Raw genomic sequence first — 17223 nt, forward strand, 5'->3', positions numbered from 1 at the left:
ACCTGGCAAAGAGAAACCACCTGCAGTTACAAAGATAGGGTCATTTATTCACGTTATATTATTGAATTTTAAAGGCAAAAATACAGTTCTGTTTTGAACACCAAGGTCAGACACAGCCCCCTTCACGATGGTAAATACACACATTTGCATACACAGGAAATCAAAATACACAGCACAACAGGTTTCTGGGACATGAAAGCCATCATCCTGGCTATGCAGAGCCCCTGCCCCCAGCCTGGCAGTCAGCAGAGGGCCCTGTCCGGGCTGAGGGCCAGCACAGCATCTCCTTTACCCTCCTGTGCCACCTCTGCCCTCTCTGATCTTTCCCAAAGGCCAGTTCACACAGGGTCACCAGCAATAGCATGCACAGAAACAGAGAAGGGCGCAGTACATGACAACTTCATGGTCGTAACTCCCAGGAGAAGGAAATGCTCCCTGAACCCCCAGCCCTGGAATCCCCAGTAAGGAAACAGGACCCGCGGCATCTCACAGACCAGGCAAACGTCCAGGCCTAACTGGGCCCTGGCTGTGCCTTGGGCCCATGTGGGCCCATGAGAGCACTACGTCAGCAAATGAGGGGAGCAGTATTTCCCTTGGTTCTGAGAACGAACCACATACTTGACTACTTGACATAAATGAGAAGGTAACAAAAAAAAAAAAAAAAAAAGAAGAAGAAGAAAAGGTAGATTTGGTTTTAAGAGTAAAGTAACACAGAAGTTACCACTCAGGGCATTTGTTTGCTTTCTTTTAAGGCACTTTGGAAAAGTCAGGATCTGTGGGCCGAAAGAGAGGCCTTCATTCTTTGTATTTCCCAAAACTCCCTCTCAATGCAGTCATTTCTAGTTTTAATAACATCCTTGGTATAGAGTGGGGAACTGACAGAGAAATACTTTTCGCATAGTCCAACTGCTTCTGCAATGGAAAATAATTTTTAACCAATACAAAGGCTTCTGCAAAAAGAACCAAGTTAGCATCTGAGATGCTCAAAGCAGTAAAGGCACAGAAAAGACTGGGGCCAGGCACCAGCTCAGCCTCCACACTGAGGGCTGGTACCCAGGAGGGCAGTGGTTTGGGGTCTGCCACGAGCACAAGGCTCAACCCTGGGATTAGGCAGCTGAATCTTGGGAACTGAGCCCAGGCTGGACCTGGCAAAGGCGCTCAGTAGTAGGAAGTGCCTTGCACCATCTCATCCCAGGTGGCTCAATAGCTCCCAGCAGAGGTGGGTTTGTGACAGACAGCCCTGTGGGTGGGAGCCTCAACTGAGGTGGGAGCACCTGCTGAAAACCTGAGGTGGAACAGGAGGCTTTAGGCACCGAAGTTCTTGGGAGGGCATCAGGGTGTGGGTTCGGCTGAACTTCTTTCTAGATCACTAATTAAAAGGCACATTCATGCTGGGGAATGGATAGTCTGTTTGACCCTGAGTGCCACAGTCAAGTTTTAGGGGACAGGCAAGAGGCAAAGGAACAAAAAGGGAGAGAAAGGAAGGAATGAAAAAGGCAGGGGAAAAGAGGAAGGAGAAGAAGGAGAACTGGTAACATAGGGTGGGCCAGAGAGTGTGGCTAGCAGAGCCTCTGAGGGAGGTGGCCCCCACCAGAACAGAGGCTCCCTCCGCCTGGGGAGGTACAAAGGGCTGGTAAACAACCTGACTGCTGTTATTTACAACCCCCCAGCCTAGGGGCCTGAGGGGTCAGTCTAAGGAGGCTGAGGCTCCCTCTGCCCTGCCCACCTGGGGAGGGTTGGGGAAGTGGGGAGCTGCACAGTCGGGGCAGAGGCTTCTGTCTCCCAGGTATCCGCCCCAAGGTCTGGCAGGATAATGCTGACCGGGAGGCCTTGCCTGCCAAGGGGCCAGAGGGTGATTTTGCTCTTGAGAAGACCTGGCCTGCCAGCTAAATCATAGGCCTATTTGTGGCCACTACAGCATATATTTATTTATTTTTTCCCTAAAAAATGCTCAATCCCCTCCCCATATTTAAAACACTACAATAAAAATACATAGGAAATTCAAGTTTACATAGCATGCCAAGAAAAATAAATGTCATGACTTAACATTAAACAGCTATGCAAATTTGGATCAACACAAAATCAAGCTAGATCATAATTAGAACTCGATCTGTTCTTTCTTTAAAATACTACAAACTGCTATTAAAAAAAAAAGAACAGAGGCGGGCGCGGTGGCTCAGCCTGTAATCCCAGCACTTTGGGAGGCCGAGACGGGCGGATCACGAGGTCAGGAGATCGAGACCACCTGGCTAACATGGTGAAACCCCGTCTCTACTAAAAAATACAGAAAACTAGCCGGGCGAGATGGCGGGCGCCTGTAGTCCCAGCTATTCGGGAGGCTGAGGCAGGAGAATGGCGTAAACCCGGGAGGCGGAGCTTGCAGTGAGCTGAGATCCGGCCACTGCACTCCAGCCTGGGCGACAGAGCGAAACTCCGTCTCAACAAAAAAAAAAAAAAAAAAAAAAAAAAAAAAGAACAAAAAAACTTTACATTCAGAAATCAGACAATCTGGAGATCGGTCACTGAATGTGAGAACACCCAAGGCTTTTGCTCTGATGCTAGAGTTGCCTTGGAATCCACACATTAGTAGGACAAAAGGTCCAAGGCTCAAGTTTTAAAATCCTTTTGCTAAGAAAAGACATATGCACAGTGATTGTAATAGTTGCATACCACTGAAAGAAGTGGGTGAGGGGAGGACGTAACATTAAGAATGGTTGAAATTTTGTTTTTCTGTTAAATTACAACTACCAAAAATACCACACCAATCCAATTTTAGCAGCACTCTCCAAATTTTCACGAAGTAATAAGAACCATAATTTAAAGAAAAATTCTAACCTATTTTACAACAATTTAGCAGTTCTATCACCGGGAATATATTCCACGGCCACCAAATTTTGGGATGTGTACAGTTCTGACTCTGGGGTGACACTGCGAACACACCAAGAAACCCCCAAAGGCACAAACACCTTGCAGAGCTAAGAAGTCACAAGCCGAGCCAAGTTGGGGGCAAAATGTCCCACTTGTCCTGGTCATCTGGAAAGCCATCTGAATGATGAGCGAAGGGGACCTGTCACTCAGACTGGTAAAAATGAGAGGGACCAGCCCAGCAGATTGGCAGAGACACATAGCAGAGGTCCCTGGCTAATTTCAGGTCTCTTATCCGTGTACCGAAACGCTAGCTCGGTGTCCCGATGTCCACTGTGATTTGGGTATACAATGGGTATCTCTGTACGTCCAGCACCTGGTAGGTGAGTGAGTTCAAACCATCAGAGAGCATTGTCTCCTTTGTGTGTGCAATTCGGTCAAACCTACAAGGAAAAGAGCACAAGGAGATTGTCTCAAAACAAAAATCTTAAGAAGAAACCATTACACGTACTTCCTCCTCCCTCTCCACCGTAACCTGACCACCTCAATTTCCCTCTAGGCCCAGAGCCCTCTGCAGAGCCTCAGACCTGCAGCCTACCTCATCCTAAAGGGGGAAGGAGTATGAATAAACACAGAACGCACCTCTGAGGATTAGGTTCATTTTTCTTGTCTCTTGAGTGGCGGATCATGCGACACCTCCCGACCACAGCATTTGGGCGAGATATAGACATGCCTCTAAAAACTAATCTGCAAAGAGTAAGGAGAAAGTCATTATCACAGAGCTGCCATACACTTGGCCTGATAGCCCTGGCTGCAAGACTGTTGCTCCATCCACCATCATCCTTGCTGTTCTCACTCAGCCCACAACCCAGCATCATGACAGAACCTAGCCCAGCACGACCCTGGTTAAAACTCACATTCCTACTCCATGTCCTTTTACAACTGGTTCTGCAGTTTGTAGTGCTGACTATCATGTGCCAGACACTGGGGGCGTCTGCCCCACAGAACATACAGGGTGAATGCCTCAAACATAGGGCCTTCAGGACCAGGATGGAGGTGAGAAGAGGAAGATGAGGTTGGAGACACAGAGGAAGAAGCACAGAGTTTGTAAACTCTGCCGGAGCAAGCCTAGGCAGTCCAGCTGAGGATGAACAGGTATCTGCCAGAGCATTTTGGGCAGCCAGGATGACACAGGCAAAGGTATGGAAGTGAGAGCAAGCCTAGTGCCCTCAGGGAGCAATATAAGGAGCAATATAAGCTCCTAGGTGACAAGGGTCTGGGGTAGGATGTGGCAGGTAATGGGCTGAAAAGGGCAAGGCTAAATCACAGAGGCCTTCTCAGAGCATCCCACAAACGGTTGCCAGTATCTGAAAGGGGCCTAATATACAATATTTCCAAAATGTTTTTAGTCATGGGGAAGTCTCTCTGGAAAGTAGTATAAGAATGGAGGGCTTCAGAACATGTGGGAAAAGGCAGAAAAAAACAAATGGAGGGCTGAGAACAAGACTAGAGGCAGCCGGAACAGGGTGGAGGATTCTGTGTTGGTCCAAGGAAAAGGAATGAGGACCAAAATGAAACCCTGGAGAGCAGAACAGCAAAGTTAGTTAAGGGGCAGAACTGGTTGATTCCAGACCACTTAAACATTCCTGGCCTTGCCTGGCACACAGTAAGTAGGTGTACAATAAGTGTTAGATCCTTTATCTTTCAAGAAAGTTGCTCCACACACCACCCATCCTTCTAGTGCCACCGCCTTAGCATGGGACTAGATGCCTGTGGACGCTCCCTCCCTCCCCCAGCTGTTCTGACCATTCAGCCCTGTGGTATCCTGCCAGCCCTGCACACTGTCATATCGGTCCAGACCGTCTGCCCAGGAGTGCCTCTGTGGAAGCAGGTTTGCTTCTGTCTGGACCCTATGTCCAGGTTTTCAGTGTCCTAGGCCTGCCTGGCACAGTGCTCTGTATGCAGCAGACATTCAATATGCACACACTTGATACCCCATCTACATACTCTAAAATTGGAGTTTTCTTCAAGGTTTATATTGAAGATGTGGGTCTCTGTTAAGTTCGCACACAATGATAACTTGAATGACTTGGGTGTTGCTCTGACAGACACTTTCTGTTAACTGGTACTCCAATTCAGAAAGGCTGCACCAAGGTGTATTCTGATATTAAACTCAGTAATGAGTTCAGACTGGCTCCTGGAGAAGGTGCTTATCGGTGGCTGGTGGGGTTGAAGCCTCTACGGCCAGAGGACTGAGCAGAATGTTCTTTCAAATGCTACTGATAGATGTTTTTTACCACTGTAAATGATAACCCACATCATAAAGATTTACCAGCTTAAAATTCTGTCCCAGGATTGGATGGGACAGAACTGACCAGGCCATAATGGTTGCTGGGGCTGGATAGGTCCGCAAAGGTTTATTATACTACAGTATCGCTTTTGTACATGTGAAAAATACTCCAAAACAAAAATATAACACAAAGCTTCTGTGAAGACAGTTAGGATTCTGCTCAAGGAAACTTGTTTCACAGTGAAAGGGGACCACAATGAGATAAGGGGTTTTTACAAAGAACATTTGTTTACTCCTTGAGTATAAAACGGCATGTGGCAAGTCAAAGTAAACTTGCCCCATCACTTGGCTCCCATTTGACATTTTTCCAGGCTGATACAAAAATCTCAGAAACTCATTTTCCTACAGATCCCGTTTAGCACCTAAAGGACCTGTATGAAGCCACACCTAAGAATGTGGGCTGAGTGGGGGTGCATCACATCTGAGGGTCAGTCCTTGCGGAACAACCAAGCATTGATTCAAAAACTGGAAGTGAAGGCTGACAGAGGAGAAAGATATCTAAGTTATGACCATTACCTGTTAAAAATGTCATCATCTTCTCCTCCCCAGCCCCAATAATTATTAGGAAATCCATTGATGGTGAGAAACTGTTGTTTACTTAGAGCAGAGACACCTCCAAAATACTGAACATAAGGTAGGCTGGAGGAAAGAAGAAGAAGCAGTGATTAGTTAAGTTCTGACATCCCCAAAATAAAGCTTGCTAAGAACATAAACACTTTTAAAGTTACTCTTTTTGCTTCTGTAGAGTTCTTTTTTTTTTTTGAGACGGTCTTGCTCTGTCGCCAGACTGGAGTGCAGGGACGCGATCTAGGCTCACTGCAACTTCCACCTCCTGGGTTCATCAAGTAATTCTCCTGCCTCAGCCTCCCGAGGAGCTGGGACTACAGGTGCCCACCACCACGCCTAGCTAATTTTTGTATTTTTAGTAGAGACAGGGTTTCACCATGTTGGCCAGGACGGTCTTGATCTCTTAAACTCATGATCCGCCTGCCTCGGCCTCCCAAGTGCTGGGATTACAGTTGTAAGACACCAAGCCAGGTCTTTTTTTTTTTTTTGAGAGAGTGAGTCTCGCTCTGTAGCCCAGGCTGGAGTGCAATGGCTTGATCTCGGCTCACCGCAACCTCCGCCTCCCAGGTTTTCAAGTGATTCTCCTGTCTCAGCCTCCCAAGTAGCTGGGACTACAGGCATGTGCCACCACGCCGGGCTAATTTTTGTATTTTTAGTAGAGACGGGGTTTCACCGTATTGGTCAGGCTGGTCTCAAACTCCTGACCTCAGGTGATCCACCCACCTTAGCCTCCCAAAGCGCTGGGATCACAGGCAAGAGTCACCACACCCAGGCTCTCTAGAGGTTTTTGATGGTGGGTGGGGTGGGAGGGAGCAGTTATGAGGGTTTTGTCTGTTTTGCTTTTGTATCAGGGCTCAGATGACCTTATATTAGACACAGATATCAAAAAGTATGATCTTCCTCCTTCCACAACACAGCGCTGTTTCTGTGGTTATGTAGAAAGTTAGTCAGTGACAAGGGCAGGCCTAAGCCCAGTTCTTCCTGAGGGGCTCAGGAATCTGCTTCCCCTGTGCTCTGTTCCTGCACATGAAGTTCTTATTCGGGAGCTCCTGGAATCTGAGATTGTTTTAGAGCCTCCCTGTACCCACCCAGTCACAGCCCCCCTTCCACACCCATCCTATTGACCAATCTAGCTTTCATGCTTGCAAAGGCATACTGACTAGAACACCGACCCTAACAGTTGAGGAAGTGTTTCTGGAAATTTGCTAAAATAAAAATTCTTTGAAACTTCGGACTTTATCCTGATTTAGCAAAACGTATAATGATGAACGTATGTTTTAACATATTTTCAAGTAGTAGAGCATCTGGGCTCTCATCCTTCCAAAACTTTTTGTATTTTAATATTTCAGTGGTTATGAATTGTGAACTCCTAAGGGATACAAAGTCAGCACTGATGAGAAATGTCAAGAATCGGATGTGCCCCAAAGCCTTCCTGTGGGTTCTCTAAAGGCTGTGGTTTTATGTGACTCTGAGTGCAGCTCCAAACCACACCCAGCTCTTTCTGGAATCCAAAAAGACCAAACCCATCACATAAATTAAGGAAAACTCTAACTCAGACTTTGAGGGGGAAGTCAGCCAAACCATATAGAACATATGAAAATAAAGATGCAATTATTATTTTCAAATATATTCAGGAATTCTGACTGCAAGGATCCTCAAGCAAAGGTCCCTAGGGGGTCTGCTTTAATGAACCTATTCATAATTAGGTGTCATCACTCAGGTGCCGAGTCATCCACCTTTGGCACACCTTGTACTACTGTCCACATTATTAATGTGAGGGTTTGAACGAGAGGTGGCCAGGCCAGTAAGGTTTTTTGATAATCAGTGCTTTTACAGAAATGGCTTCTTAGCTATTTCAAGGGGAAGTACATGCCAAGCTGACATGATTTGGTTTTGCTGTCTCTGCTGCTTTCTCTTCCCTATGTGCCCCAAGCTCAAACCTGCCAGGCTCATTGTGAAACAAACATGGTGCTGTGGCAAATAATTACGGCATCACGGGCCCCTTCGTGGTTCACCACCATGCTTCAAGGGAGGAATCAAGAGGGCTCAGGGTATAAATCTGTGTGTTTCAAGAGAAGAAGATACACACACAGAGAGGGAGGAAGGGTGGAAGTAGGGATGGAAGGGTATAGAAGGACTTCTGAAGAGCCTAAAAGTAAGGTTACATTCAAATTTTCCTCCCTTTAAGACAACAAGTTAGGAACTTTGATCTGGGAGAAGGATTTCATACATTCCTATATTCCCATCACAGCTCTCATGCTCCCAGCAAGGGAGTACAGGAAGAAATGATGAGAATAAAATGAGTCTGACAGAAAGCTGTTGCATCTCAGTAGGTGCAGTAGTTCATGCCTGTCATCTCAGCACTTTGGGAGGTCAAGGCAGGAGGACTGCTTGAGCCCCCAGGAGTTCAAGACCAGCCTGGGTAACAGTGAGACATCTCTAAAAAAAAAAATTTTTTTTTTAAGAGTGAGAGGATCACTTGAGCCAGGGAGTTTATGGCTATAATGAGCCATGATCATGCCACTGCACTCCAGCCTGGGTGACAAGCAAGACTCTGTCTCAAAAAATAAAAATAAAAGAAAAAGAAAAAAAGTTGTATCTAAATAAAGGGTCTGCTGTCTGCATGGGCCAACCACACTGTACTAGTCAGCCTAAACCAGGCGTACCCAACATAGAGGGTACCTGCAGCACAGCTCCTGGATCTTCAAATTCACTTAAAGCAAGGAAGGCAAGGGTTATGTTATTCAACTGATTAGGTTTTGTTTGTTTTTTCCTGAGACGGAGTCTCGTTCTGTTGCCCAGGTTGGAGTGCAACAGCGTGACCTTGGCTCACTGCAACCTCTGCCTCCCGGGTTCAAGCAACTCTCCTACCTCAGCTTCCCAAGTAGTTGGGATTACAGGCACCTGCCGTCACACCCGGCTAATTTTTGCATTTTTAGTAGAGACAAGATTTCACCATGCTGGCCATGCTGGTCTCGAACTCCCGACCTCAGGTGATCTGCCTGCCTCGGCTTCCCAAAGTGCTGGGATTACAGGTGTGAGCCACTGCGCCCGGCCACTGACAGGCAAATTTTTTTTTTTTGAGATGGAGTCTCACTCTGTCACCCAGACTGGAGTGCAGTGGCGCGATTTCGGCTCACTGCAAGCTCCGCCTCCCGGGTTCAGGCCACTCTTCTGACTCAGCCCCCCGAGTAGCTGGGATTACAGGCACCTGCAACCACGCCTGGCTAATTTTTTGTATTTTTAGTAGAGATGGGGTTTCACCGTGTTAGCCAGGATGGTCTCGATCTCCTGACCTCGTGATCCGCCTGCCTTGGCCTCCCAAAGTGCTGGGATTACAGGCGTGAGCCACGCGCCCGGCACTGTCAGGTATGTTAGCCGGGTGCGGTGGCTCAAGCCAGTAATCCCAGCACTTTGGGAGGCCGAGACGGGCGGATCACAAGGTCAGGAGATCAAGACTATCCTGGCTAACACGGTGAAACCCTGTCTCTACTAAAAAATACAAAAAAACTAGCCGGGCAAGCTGGTGGGCGCCTGTAGTCCCAGCTACTTGGGACGCTGAGGCAGGAGAATGGCGTAAACCCGGGAGGCGGAGCTTGCAGTGAGCTGAGATCCGGCCACTGCACTCCAGCCCGGGCGACAGAGCGAGACTCCGTCTCAAAAAAAAAAAAAAAAAAAAAGACTTTTATGTTAATATAAACACGGAATTAGGAAACAATATGCAAGTTTCTTTATATATTTATTTTTAAGACGAAACAATGGACTATAAGGCCATTTTCCACCAATGACAATATGTTTTGGATAATACCCTAGTTGGGCATCTGGGCTCGTCTCTTCACTAGCGACATTTTGGTGGAAAAATTTGGGCTTTGTATTTAAGCAGAAGTTTGTGCCCTGCTGGAAAACAGAATCACATTCCTTCTTAAAGGGCCAAGGGCAGAAGCAGTGGTTCACACCTGTAATCCCAATGCTTTGGGAGACTGAGGTGGGAGGATCACTTGAGCCCAGCCTGGTCAACATAGCCAGACTTCATTTCTACTAAAAATAAAAAATTAGCTGGACATGCTGGCTCATGCCTGTAGTCCCAGCAACTCAGGGGGCTGAGGCTGCAGGATGGCTTGAGCCCAGGCATTCAAGACTGCAGTGAGCCACGACTGTGTCACTGCACTTCAGCCTGGGTGACAGAGCAAGACCCTGTGTCTTGAAAACAAAACAGGCCAAGGAACATCTGCTGAGGTATACAAGCTAAATAATTCAGTGGGGAAAAACTATTCCAATTTGCTTTCCAAAACTTGTGGGGCAACAGAAAGAAAAAAGCAAGAAAATACAATATCTGTTTGGAGCCTAAAGATGAGAGCCCCGCCCAGATGCTAAAAACTGTTCTTAGGCCAGGCATGGTGCCACATGCCTGTAATCCAGCACTTCGAGAGGCCGAGGCAGATGGTTTGCTTGAGCTCAGGAGTTTGAGACCAGACTGGGCAATACAGCAAAACCCCGTCTCTATAAAATATACAAAAATTAGCTGGGCATGGTGGCACGTGTCTGTAGTCCCAGCTACTCAGGAGGCTGAGGTGAGAGGATGGCTTGAACCCTGGAGGCAGAGGTTGCAGTTGCCAAGATCACGCCACTGTACTCCAGCCTGGGTGACAGAGCCAGATCCTGTCTCAAAAAAAAAAGAGAAAACTTGTTCTTGTCTGGATGTGCAGAGACTAGAGGCATTTCTGGTCTCCTCTTTCCATCTCAACTAATACGAAACACCTATTTCTCAGAGGAGGCATTCTGCTCCAGAGCTTAACGAGGCCACTCCTGGGCTGCCAGGACTGCATTTCCTAGTCAACACATGACACAGAAACATGGTTACCACAGACTCCGACTCAGTATTTCTTACCTGAATCCAAACTTATCCATTGCAACGGAAATGTGCCGTGGCTGTGAAAAACACCTGTAGGCATTACGGTCATTCATTGGAATGAGGTCCACATCACTAAACACAAAGCAGGTATAGTCATAGTCCTTCAAGGCTTCTCGAAAGCCAACATTGAGGAGCTTAGCACGATTGAACATAGTGTCTCCGGCCTGGTGCAGAAACAAAAATAGTGTTATCAAATGCCTTAAAGCCTTTGGGCCAAACACTCACAGGGACTGGTGACTTATCCACTATACATGGTCACTAGTAAGGGGCCTCACTTTTCTGCCCTCACTCTACAATCAACACAGAGTACAAAAACCTCTGAGTCAGCAATTCCCCTCTAGGAATCTATCCTGCAGAAGGACTTGCTTGTGTGTGAATGACTATGAACAACATTGTCACTGTGGAATGTTCCTCACAACAAAAGACTGCAAAAAACAGAATTAGTAGGGAACTGGTTCAATAAGTCATAGTACATCCATATAATGGAATGGAACTGTTAAAAAGAGGCAGCTCTAAAAGAAAGGTGAAAAAGGCATTTAAACACATACATCATTTATTTACACACATTATAAATAAACTCCAGGACAGGTATGCAGGAAACTGGTGACATTAGTTGGGTACCCATGGGACTTTTCACTTCTACCTTCCTTATATGGTTGACTGAGGTTTGATGACCACATTGTGTGCCTTCCATCTACCTGTCAAGCACAAACCTAGGCACCTGAGAAATACAGCAAACCCAACTCAACCTCTGTCCTCACAGTGCTCACCATGGAGTGTAGGAGGCCATGCCATACATGCCAGGATAGAAGCAAGGTGCACAAGACAGAAGAGGGACACCTGCTAAAGGGTGCCAACCACGAGGTCAGACTTCAAGTGTGCTGGTGCGAAGGGATTGCATATTTTTACTTTTTATTTTTGAGACGGAGTCTTGCTTCGTTGCTGAGGCTGGAGTATAGTGATATGATGATCTTGGCTCACTGCAACCTCTGCCTCCAGGATTCAAGCAATTCTCCTGCCTTAGCCTCCCGAGCAGCTGGGATTACAGGCAAGTGCCATGCCCGGCTAATGTTTTTTTTGTTTTTTTAAAAATTTTCAGTAGAGATGGGGTATCACGATGGCCAGGCTGGTTTCAAACTCCTGACCTCAAGTGATCCGCCCACCTCGGCCTCCCAAAGTGCTGTATGTTTTATTTGTTTTCTTTCAGTAAGAACGTAAGCTCAATGAAGGCTGGGATGTTTTGTTTTTTTATTCGCCCAGTTCCTTGAATACTGCTTCTCACACAATGAGAGCTCAGTAAATAGCTGCTGGTTGGCTGAATGAATGAATGAATGGGACTCAACATACAATGGCAGATGGTAATCCCTTCTGGGAAGCTCAACCAAAGAGCCCTGTGAGGGATCACCACAGGGATCACATTGTGGGGTAAAGTTGGGAATCTGGTCTTATCAACTCCCATGGCCCCAGGTTAGTAAGGACAGACCCAACACTGACATTGCCACCCCTCACTCTCAGCAATTCACAAAGCCTCCTGCACACATGCTGTCATCCTAACAGGAATCCTCACAATACCAACATGAGGAAACGAACCAAGGCCCGATACTTTGGAATCATTCAATGCTCTTTCCCATCTCTCTTGGGATCAACATAATCAGAGCCCTCTACTTTGGGGGAAAAGTGTCATAGGGGCTTTTGACTGGTACACAATCTCAAAAGTGGGATGCTCAAAGTCTTCTCTCCATGCCCTCAAAAGATGACCTGGGCTGGGTGTGGTGGCTCACACCTGTAATCCTAACACTTGAGAGGCCAAGGTGGGCAGATCACTTGATTCCAGGAGTTCGAGATCAGCCTGAGCAACATGGTGAGACTCTGTCTCTACAAAAAATTACAAAAATTAGCCAGGCATGGTGGTGCACACCTGTAGTCCTTAGTACTCTGGAGGCTAAGGAAGGAGGCTCACCTGATCCCGGGGAAGTTGAGGTTGCAGTGAGCCATGACAGCACCACTGCACTCCAGCCTGGGCGGCAGAGTGAGACCCCCATCACACACACACACAAGAAACAAAAAAAAACAAGACTTGGAAACTGGCACTCCACAAGGCTGCCTGTGTGCGTACAGAATGCACAGATGTGCCACAGCCACCCAGCCTCAGGTGGGGAACTCGGGGAAGCAAACCACTTAGAGAAAGAGAGGCATCAGGAAGAGAATCAAGGAAACATTTCACACACAAGAGCTCCTTTTTTAAAGCCCCTGATAAAGTTTTCTAACCCCGCATGGTGAGTGAAAAAGGAGCCCAAAGGCACACTGTGTTCTTTGGCTGTCCCACAGGCTGAGTTGATTTGGAATTCTGCGTTCAGCTAATTCTGTGTAAGTCATGGGTTCAAAGAAATTCAAAGTTTAGGCTGGGCACGGTGGCTCACGCCTGTAATCCCAGCACTTGGGGAGGCCGAGGCGGGCGGATCACTTGAGGTCGGGAGTTCAAGACCAGCCTGGCCAACATGGTGAAACCCCATCTCTACTAAAAATACAAAAAATTGCTGGGCACAGTGGCTCATGTCTGTAATCCCAGCACTTTGGGAGACCAAGGCGGTGGATCACCTCAGGTCAGGAGTTTGAGACCAGCCTGGCCAACATGGCAAAACCCCATTTCTACTAAAAATACAAAAATTAGCTGGGCGTGGTGGTGGGCGCCTCTAATCCCAGCTACTTGGGAGGCTGAGGCAGGAGAATCACTTGAAGCCGGGAGGCAGAGGTTGCAGTGAGCCGAGATTGCACTACTGCACTCCAGCCTGGGCAACAGAGTGAGACGCTGTCTCAAACAAACAAACAAAAAAAGTTCAAAGTTTAGAAATTGCATATGAAAATTATGAAGTTGTTGGAATTATTATAATAGAGTATGAATATTCACTGGTGGGGATACCGTACACAAGGCATGGATAAGTGTTTCAAATGGCATTTCATTTAATCATCTTGACAATCTTGTAACAACCCTAACCCCAACCCAGACTTACACTATCAAACACAATTCAGCCCCATTGAGCACTTTCCAACAAGCAAAGGGAGGTATACCAATAGAGCTTTTCTACATCTGTGCACTAGACCCCCAGGGCTGGCTGCCCAGCTCAGGATAAGGCTCCCTTTTCTTGGTCCACTCCCCAACAACTGGGGCAGAGGGCTCTTTGAGGCCAGGTCTCTACCATAGGACTGGGACTACTGGCCTTGGCTGTTTGATCTAAGCAGAGGCCTAACTGAGACTGAACTAAGCATTTTTCCTCTCCCAGGAACTGGAAGTTTGGAACCATGAATGAGCACCTCTAGAGCCACGGCCCATGAGCAATGGCACCCTGGAGGAGAACCCCAAGAAGCAGACCTGGTTCCAGCCCCTTTTACCGTAGGGGGTGCCTCAGCCCTTTCAACGCGGTGAGACGCCCCAGTGTCCAGCCCAGACTTAAAACTGGTCAGGCAGTTTTCCAGAATAACCTGAACTACATATCCCTCCCTTTCTCCCTCCTCCCAGCCTGGCCTCATCTGTGGGATGCAGCAAGACAGAAGGGCCTGGTGCACTTTAGCAGGTGCTATCACCTATCAGGGGCTGTGGGAACACCAAGCCAGCAGAACGGTGGAGGAGGAAAGTGTCCTCCCCAGGAATGACAGAAAAGTCAAGCATTTTCTGGGCTTCTTTGGGTGAAATGCTGTAACACTGGGGCACACACCTTCTTTGATAAGAAAGACAGGCCCTGGAAAGCTCACCAAGCCCCACCACTCGCAGGAGGTAGGAAGATGCCCAGCCTCACTCCTGCCCTCCTCACTGAGCACACTCGTCTGGTGTATCTGCCGCTCCATTTGCTCAAGTAAACATTGATCAAGCACCAAATACACCACAGTGACAGACACATGCATTTTTAATCCGGGAATGCTGGCTTCTTTACTTATGAGCTACGTGACTTGGGACACATCACACCTCCAGGCCTCAGTTTCCTCTTTTGTGTCATGGGGAGAGCATGTGCATTGTATTAAATGAGACAATGTTGGTAGACAGTGTTGTCTACCAACATAAGATTAGGTCCACCCTTTAAAAGCTGGGTTTTTCAGAATTAAGAAGACCCAGCCCGAGGAGGCTGAGGTTGTAGTGAGCCATGACAGCACCACCACACTCCATCGTGGGTGACAGAGTGAGACTCCATCTCAAAAATGGGGCCTGTGGCTGCCCCACTGCCTGGCAACAAATGTCGGCTACTATCATTATTACAGGAAGAGGCTTTCCCATCCATCTTGAACAGTCAGACCATTCCAAATGTCTCTTAGCTATCCTACCTGGAGACTCTGCCTTCTGTAGTGTTTGCTTCAAAATTCCTCTCAAATCCTTCTTCTCTGATGAAGGGGAAATTACTAAAAACATTTAAGGTTCAAGGGAATTAGCCTGTGGCTTACATGATTAGAGTTTCTCACAGCAGAAGAGACTCAGGGGGACCGCTGGAGGCCTGTGAAATGCGTAGGAAGTCACACTTGGTGAAGAGGAGCCAGCATGCTGGGTGCAGGTGTCCCTTTGAAAGACCCAGCTTTTAAAGGGCGGGCCTAATCTTATGTTGGTAGACATGAGTTACAGTTATCCCTTCCTTCTAGGTCAACTGGCTGCTTTTAGAGGGAGAAGACAGGCCCCCTAAAGAAAGGCCAGAAAACATATAAAATCCTCAAATGATTGAGCAGAGACTGATACAGGACAGGGACTGGAGACAGCAGACAGAATCAACCAGACATAGACTCTGGAGGCGGTGGTGGGAGAGAAGGCAATTGTAGGAGTAGAGAAAAGCATGCATGGTGAGAGCATTTGTAAAGGCTGTTAAGGAAAAGAGAACAGTCAAGGAACTAGAAGAAATTCCGAATGAGTGAAGCCAGAATGAGACACGAAGGCAGACATGAGCCAAATCACAGAGGCCGGGGAGAAGGGTTAGGTGCTTGTTAAGATACTTAAGCTTTATCTTTACTTAGGTCACAGGGAGCCTTAAACCATGGTTTGTATGTCAAGGAGGGATCTGTGCCCCAATCCAACTGAAGGTGAGGAGACCAGTTACAAAGCTGTTGTATGATTCCTGTGAGGCAACAACCGTGGGTAAGCAGACAGTGCCTCCCCCAAGGGCTAAAGGCAGGGGCTCCACTTCCACTTCCCCTTCCACGCCTCACCTGCTCCCTGTGTATGTACACTACACTTGCAAGCAGCCTTTGTAGGGGCGGGGCGAGGTTCAGGACAGGTGCTAGAATCTGGTCTAATTCCCGAGAAAATCCTAACTGTGGTTAAGGAAGGCAAGTGTGGCCTTTCCCTGATTGCAACAGGGGACAGATGACCAACTACAGAAAGTCACAGGCCCCTCTTGTCCAAGTCCCAACAGTTTCTGGAAGAACTGTTCTGTCCAATCACCCTGCCTTCCTTGGATGTCAGGTCCATGTGTGTACATCAGCAGACACATCCCTTGTCCATAATAGCTGAGGGACCAACTGCACCCAGACTCTCCTGCACCAAAAGACACAGCAGCAACGTGGTTGGAACCATCAACCCAAAGCCAAGACTCACAATGACTCAGAATTTCTACATGATAAGAGAGACACTGTTGCTCCCATACACATGCCCTGGCTCTTCACAGAGCCACACCCCTCCCCATCATGCCAGAATGTAGCACTAAGCTCTCAACAGAACCCAACAGATCCGGGGGCAGGTGTGCAGCCAGTGGCAATGTTTGCTGAAACACCCTCTGTATGCTTTTCTGTGCCCACTGAGACAGTAAGAGGAAGGAACTAGGCCGAGTGGGTTGCATGAAACAGTAACAGATCAGCAGCAGCAGAAGCTCTGACTGGGCATTCCTACAGGCCTAAGTGTGGATCCTGGAACAGTGGACAGGCTGGGAGGTGATCCCTAGAGAATTACTGGAAAGAGCCTGGGATTATACAAATGCTGAGTTTGTGGAGGGCTAATAATATCTACTCACCCATGAGTTCACAGCAGTTGGGCTCTAGTTTTGCTTTTGTTGTTGGTGGTTTTTTGCAGGGGGATACAGGGTCTCGCTATGTTGCCCAGGCTGGCCTTGAGCTCCTGGGCTCCAGCAATCTTCTCACCTCAGCGTCTTGAGAAGCTGGGACTGTCAGCACATGCCACCATGCCCGGCTGGGCTCTAGTTGTTAACCATAACAATATGGTAGCTCAGAGTTCTCAACAAAACTTGTCTGAGATTTAAACTCTTCACCCCAGTAAGTGAGAGAAATGGGCCTTCGAGGGTTAGGGACCAGGCTATGGGAGTGGTTCTCAGTCAATCAAAGTCACCACTCTCAAGAGTGAGCATATCCTTGGCCCCTGCCACACAGGAACACAGACTAGACTGAGGCTATAAAGTTGCTTTCAGAGAGAACTGAGCTCCTTGAAGAGCCCAACAGGGATTCTGGGTGAAGTGAGCACAGAGGAGACTTTTTTTTTTTTTAAACAGAGTCTTGCTCTGTCACCCAGGTTGGAGTGCAGTGGCGTGATCTCGGCTCACTGCAA

General features: G+C 47.6%; 1 protein-coding gene across 1 annotated transcript in view; it reads right to left on the reverse strand.

Moving 5' to 3' along the window:
* Positions 1 to 2477: 2477 nt before the first annotated feature.
* Positions 2478 to 17223, reverse strand: part of B4GALT1 (beta-1,4-galactosyltransferase 1) — a 56847-nt gene continuing 42101 nt past the window's right edge. The window contains exons 3-6 of the mRNA XM_033187727.1: positions 10671 to 10858; positions 5732 to 5854; positions 3508 to 3612; positions 2478 to 3308 (exon numbers count right to left, since the gene is read on the reverse strand). Coding sequence (XP_033043618.1) covers positions 3176 to 3308; positions 3508 to 3612; positions 5732 to 5854; positions 10671 to 10858 — 549 coding nt within the window. The 3' untranslated portion in view covers positions 2478 to 3175. The remainder of the gene's footprint in view (positions 3309 to 3507; positions 3613 to 5731; positions 5855 to 10670; positions 10859 to 17223) is intronic.

The sequence above is a fragment of the Trachypithecus francoisi genome, unplaced genomic scaffold, assembly GCF_009764315.1.
Source record: "Trachypithecus francoisi isolate TF-2019V2 unplaced genomic scaffold, Tfra_2.0 Contig00156, whole genome shotgun sequence".
Classification (NCBI taxonomy): Eukaryota; Metazoa; Chordata; class Mammalia; order Primates; family Cercopithecidae; genus Trachypithecus; species Trachypithecus francoisi.